The sequence below is a fragment of the Nothoprocta perdicaria genome, unplaced genomic scaffold (assembly GCF_003342845.1).
Source record: "Nothoprocta perdicaria isolate Ctin4 unplaced genomic scaffold, notPer1 scaffold_517, whole genome shotgun sequence".
Taxonomy (NCBI): Eukaryota; Metazoa; Chordata; class Aves; order Tinamiformes; family Tinamidae; genus Nothoprocta; species Nothoprocta perdicaria.
The window spans coordinates 116,771-122,770 of record NW_020455774.1 but is presented as its reverse complement, the minus strand read 5'-3'; the positions used below and the strand labels follow the sequence as shown (position 1 = coordinate 122,770).

General features: G+C 51.5%; 1 protein-coding gene across 1 annotated transcript in view; it reads left to right on the top strand.

Annotated features, from left to right (window-relative positions):
* The first annotated feature begins 960 nt into the window (after positions 1-960).
* ARHGAP39 (Rho GTPase activating protein 39) overlaps positions 961-6,000 on the top strand; it is a 103,058-nt gene continuing 98,018 nt past the window's right edge. Inside the window, exon 1 of the mRNA XM_026048160.1 lies at positions 961-1,003. Within this exon, the coding sequence (XP_025903945.1) occupies positions 961-1,003 (43 nt within the window). The remainder of the gene's footprint in view (positions 1,004-6,000) is intronic.

The following is a 6,000-nucleotide window of genomic DNA, read 5'->3' as shown; positions in this document are numbered from 1 at the left end:
TGCCCGGGGGGATTCGGGTCCCCGAGCCGCCCTGCTGCCGGTTCCGGAGCGGGGACGTGGGCCGAGCTCTGCGTTTGGCGCCGGTGGCGGCGGAGAGCCACGCGGCGCTGAGGTTTTGGGTCAAAATCGCTGCTTAATGGTCCCCTCTGGGTTCAAGCGGTGCCCAAACCCATGGAAAAGAGAATTCCAGCGCCCTTCCTACGGGAGGAGAGACCTCTGTGGAGCTCCTGGATGCCCGGGATGGTTTTTGCCTTGGTTCCCTAGGGGCTGGCGGGCTCTTTGCCGCGTTCTTCCCGCTGCGGATCAGCACGGACAGGGCTTTAGGCCGCCTGCGAGCCATATGTCCCCGCGCGGCTCTCCGGCGTTGGCTTCAAAGGAGCTTTTCCAAGGAGGCCGCTAGCGAAGGCGTCGAGTCGGTGGCTTAAGAGGAGGGGAGTCGCTGTCCTTCGGGTCGGGTGATTTATTGGGAGCTCCACTCAAGGTGCTTGTGGCCATAATTCCCGCCTATGCTCTCCCTGGCTTAAACTAGGTCGTTAAGCGCCCTAATAAGAGGAGGGGAGATGCTTTAAATCTCCTCCAACCTGCAGCTTTGCAAGAGGGGAGATGCAGCCGAGAGCCCAGAGCTTCCTCGTCTGGAGAAGAGGAGGGTGAATGGATGAAGGTGACGCGTGTGGCGCTTGGGTACCCGCTCTTCTCCGAGAAGAGCTTTGGGACTTGCTTTGGGCGCTGTGTCTTGCTAGCAGGAGCACGGTGGGCTCGGAGGAGAGGACAACCGCTCGGGGTGTCCAAAAAGTGGCCGAGGCCTCATTTCCCAACGGCTTTTACTGGTGGCAGCGGGCGGGTGCGAGTGGTTGTCTCTGGCCTGTTGGGACAGGCGTCACTTTGGACGCTGGTGGCAACCACCAAGTGGCTTTCGTGGTCAGCCCTAACCAGCTGCTGCAACTGTGGAGTTTCACGGCGATGCCGGGTGTCATCTCAGCCATCTGGATGAAGATGGATGGAGGTGCGTTTATGTAAGCTAACGAACCTGGCAACCTAAGAATAGAGATGCCACAGGTTGTGTTGATAACGAGGCAGAATTTCTGCTCTTGTCGTTAAAGTACATCCATTCTGGCTTGTTCTTTGCAGGCTACACTGGTCGTTTCACACCTGAAGGTGTAAGATATAATTGTGTGAGCAGTAGGATAGCCCTGTCTTGAAGCAGCAGAGTGTAGGGCCTAGACCAATTGCTGGAAAAGCTTCTCCAACCTCAACAATATGATCAAATTCCACTATAGACGCATGTTCTGTGTCAACTGCCTGCTCTTCCAGATGCCCAACTGCTGGAAAATGGGAAAGGAGCCGCTCTGCACATGCGGTTGGATTCACATCAGGTCTACTGAGCATGTGTTGTCCAGGTGCCCTGTGCAAGGGTAGCGTGGCTGTGTTTTGTCTTACCTGACTCCTCGGAGCTTGTCTTGCTCCGTGTGGTTGTGATATCTTCCCCCTCACCCCATCCCTTGTTTGGATTCCGAGTCTCCAAAATCCTGAAGCTGCTTCTAGCAACTTAAGGAAAACTCCAACTTGGCCATTTCTGCCAGGATGAACTTGGTAGTGAGACCTGTCTCCCTAGGGAAATTGTTAGGAAAATGAAATATTTTAGCTTAGACTTGGGGGAAAAAAGCATTTAAAAAGACTCATTTGCAACCCTCCTCTTGCTTGGTAGCTGGATGGAGCAGTTCATGTAGCTCCTCTTTGATAGGTGACCCTGATGATCTGAGAGTAACGTGGGGCTCCAGGCAACGAGTTGTTCTCAACGTCATGCTTGTTTGGAGGCTGTGTGAAATCTTGGAGATGTGAGTGAATCCAGTGGTCCCTGCCTGGATCTGATGGTGTCCTAGCCTGAACAAGTCCCTCAAGCTCCATGCCCTTGGTTCCTGCCACCGTTTGGGGATTGCAGCCTGGTGTGTAGTGTTAGTGGGAGCTGAAGTCTTGAACGCTCGTCCACTGATTCGAATGGTCATTCAGGTCCACTGTTATCTGTGCTGGGTCAACAGCACTGGCTTTTGCTCTAACTTTCCTGTCTGCGCGTTGGCTGGTCAAGCCACAGATTCAGGACACGTCTTTTGGGGTTGAATCTAGGTATAGAGAGATTATCTATCATCTAGAGAGCAGTAGGTGTCTTGATCTGGCCGGTTTCTTTGTGCAGAATGAGGCAGGTTCAGGTCATGTGCGTTCCTCAAGCTGTTCCACGAAGCTGCCCTTCCAAAATCCAGAGATTTCTGGGATGGCTCTTTTGGTGTTCTGAAAGATGTGGGATTTAGCAGCTCAGCTCTAGTGACTCATAAATATGCACAATTTCAAAAAAAAAAAAAAGAGAAGGAAAAACCCCAACAACTTCTAAACAAAAAGCCACAGACCAAAACGAAACCGCTAAATACCTCCAAAAAGTCTCCAGCGACTGGGCTGATTCCAGGACTCAAATTTATGTACGAGCTGGTAGGACTGCAACGTCCCTGGCAACGTGGTAGGACCATCCAGAGGAGTAGCCCTCGCGTGATGGATCATAAATCATAAAGTATAAGACTTTTAGGCTTGACAGTAGCCGCTGTCCCCACGCAGCAGCATTCAACCCGTGCGTTTTCATGGGATGTTTATTTAGATATGATTGCCCCGGACAGCAAATATCAGCAAGAAGTTCCTTTTCGCCTCTTGCTTAAGATCATTAGAAGTGTCAACGCGACCTCTTCCCTCCCGTGTGTTTTAAAAAATAATTTATTGTTCCCGCCGTCAGCAGCCTCTTGCCTTTTTGCTTCAGTGATTATTTCCTTACATGCTCTAGATAACTCATTGAACTTAGACCTCTCCTCTTGATTCCCTATCTCTCCTCTCTGCGGTTATATATATATATATATATATGCACACATATATATATTTTTTCCTTCCTGTTTCCATTTTGCACCTAATCCAGGCCGACTATTTTTAATCCCAGTTGCCAAGAAGCAGCGCGGGGATAAATCTACTCCAGGTGTGAGGGGATGAGCTAGAGGTTTGTAGAAACACCCAAGGTTTCCTTGCTCTACTGGCTGGCAACACAAGAACCACGTTGGGCTCTTCCCATGGGAAGTGCCTTGTTCCTCAAACCTCCGCATCCCTCTCTGTCTCCTTGGCCTTCATGGATCTGGTATCTCCATTTATTTTCCTTCTGCTTCAACTTCTCGCAGGCGGCTCCCTATGAGGTAGCCCCTGTAAATACCCCTTTTTTAGGGAGCCAAATTGTCCCGACTCTGTGGTGTCCCGGTTGGTTTGCAGGCACGTGGATCTCCTCTGCGTCCACAAATAAAGAATGGAGGGAAGGGGGCAAAAAAGCTGTTTTGTTAAAATATTTTTCCGCAGTAAGTGCGAAGGAGATGCAAACAGGACGGGTGGGCTCATTAACTGTGACGTGTGGTGACCCAGTGGTGCAATTTAGAGAGCCGAAACCACCGCTCCTGCGGTGAAAGATGGGGTTTTTTTTTTTTTGATTGTTGATTAACATCTCATAAAACTTGCAGCAAATGAGGCCTGAAATAGAGTGTCAGGCTGAGGAGCCTTCGCTTATTATGTTTTACAGACGGTGGGATCCTAGAAGGTTTTGTTCCCCAATTGAGCGCTGATTGGAAGTTAGGTTTCTGATAGATGTACGGTGGAGCTACCTGGCTTCTGGTTGATGTGAAAATTTGGTCGTTGGTGCTGACCTCCAAATAGTTTGATCGGAAAGAAAGGCTTTTCCAAGGAAGCCAGTGGGGAGCCCCTGGAGCAGAGGGGGCGAAAGGGGATAAAGGTGCAACACTAAAACTTGAGATTTGTGACACCCGCCTCGTGTTGAGGTTGGATGTTCTCTGCAGCTTCCCTCATCTCCGCCCGCTTTTCCAACCCAGCTCTTGCCAAGGTGTGACATGAGGTCCACGTCCAGTGTCGCTATTGCTGTTTCCCAATAACGTGTCTGTCCTGGGGATATTCCTGTTAATACGCCTGTTTTGTCCCTTCTTGTACATGCATGTTGGCTTGTTGACTTGGCTTCACCCTTGAACACCGTTCCTCATCCTCCAGATGGGAGCAGAAGAAGATCCAGAGATGCCAAAGGTCTTGCCATATAATCTACGACTATTTTTTTGCCCGGCAATCTTCTTTGGCCCCTGTTTTACCACTAAGGAACATAGGGAGCGACCGAATCCAAGGCAGGTTTGTTCCTCCTGGTTGCAACCCCTATAGAAATCAAAGAGGCGTCAGGTCCATTTTCTGCTCGTGCCAGACGCCCGTTTTCCGGCCTGCCTCTTCCCGAGGTGATGACATTTCTCTGTCTGCCTCGCTGCATTTTTATTGATCTCCCTCTCCGCTCGCTGCTCTGCTTGCATGTAAATGACTTCCAGGGGCACCGTGGTTGGGAATCCAAGCTCTCCGCCATCCAGAAGCGTTACCGACGCTGTGAATGGAAGATGCAGTCTTAGGATTTGCATCGATCCTCCCGCCGCACTTTTTGCGAGGCCCCCAGAGCGCTCCGTGCGTGGGGTGTAGGGATCACTGCATTAGACAGAAAAGTGCAATCGCTTATTGACTGGAATATGGCAGTTTCCACCACGGAAAAGAAGGATGGGCAGTAGAGAGCGTTTGGATAAGCAGGAATGAAGCAGGAAGCTTCAGGCTGTTAGAGTCAGTGTTTGGGCATACAGTCTGGTTTTTAGGGAGTCTAAATCCTTTAAAAGCTACACGTGGTCCCTCAAACAGCTACACGTTGTCCCCGGCACCGTGGGAAGATGCTGAGTTACACGTGGACCCCAAATGTGCTGCTTGGATTGCCCTTCTTCCCGATGTTTAGTCTACTAGGGTTGCTGGACGCCCTTCAATTCCTCGCACTGAGGAACATGTCCCAGGCAGATCAAGCAGACCAGGCTTTGGGTGCTATGTGGGCGGTTCATCCATTTCCTTAGTAATTAAGCTGCCTCTTAATGGGGAGTTGATCCTGCCCCACTACTCAACTCTGGGGAGTATTGTGTGCAGTTCTGGGCTCCCCAGTATAGGAGGGACGTGGAGCTTCTAGAGAGGGTCCAGTGAAGAGCAACCAAGATGATTAAGGGAGTGGAGCATCTATATTGTGAGGAAGACTGAGTGAGCTGGGCCTGTTTAGCCTGGAGAAGAGAAGGTTGAGAGAGGATCTGGTCAATACATACAAATATTTGAAGGGGGAATGTAGGGAGGAAGGGGCCAAGCTCTTCTTGGTGGTGGCCAGTGACAGGACAAGGGGAAATGGGGACAAGTTGCAACACAGGAAGCTCCATCTCCATGTGAGGAGGAACTTCTTCCCTGAGAGGGTGCCAGAGCCCTGGAACAGGCTGCCCAGGGAGGTTGTGGAGTCTCCTTCTCTGGAGGTCTCCAAAACCCACCTGGGTGTCCCTGCTTGAGCAGGAACGTTGGACTAGATGATCTCTAGAGGCCCCTTCCAACCTCAACCATCCCGTGAATCCTGTTGTCACTCTGAGGTTGACTTTCTGCCTGTTACGGAGCGCTGCTTCATAAGCCTCTCCTCACCCTTCAACATGTCCACGTGTGAATCCTCATCTCCTCAAGGGTGGCAGGAGGGCAAGGTTCTGCAGAGCTCCCCGTGTCCTCGGTGCACTGCAACCGCGCGAGCCTTTTAAAAATAAAATCCAAGCACAAGTGCGTCTTGGCCTGGCAGTGCTTGCTGCGGTTAGGAACATTTGGGAAGAATTAGGGGAAAAAAAAACAGGCAGAAAATCCGCGTTTGGAGCGGTTGAGGGATTTGGGGGCACGCGCTGGATCCGCACGCCTGACCGCGTTGGTGGACTCCCAAGCGCATGTGGTTTCCTGGGGAAAAACAGTGGGATTCAGGCGAAACCGGCGCGGTGGGAGGCATCTGCGGAGGCTGCCGGCCTCCGCTGCCTCCCCTTTGCATCCCCTCGACCTCCTGCTGCTCCGGGGGTTTGGAGCCGGGCTCGTGTTTCGGCACTGGCCGGAGCTAAA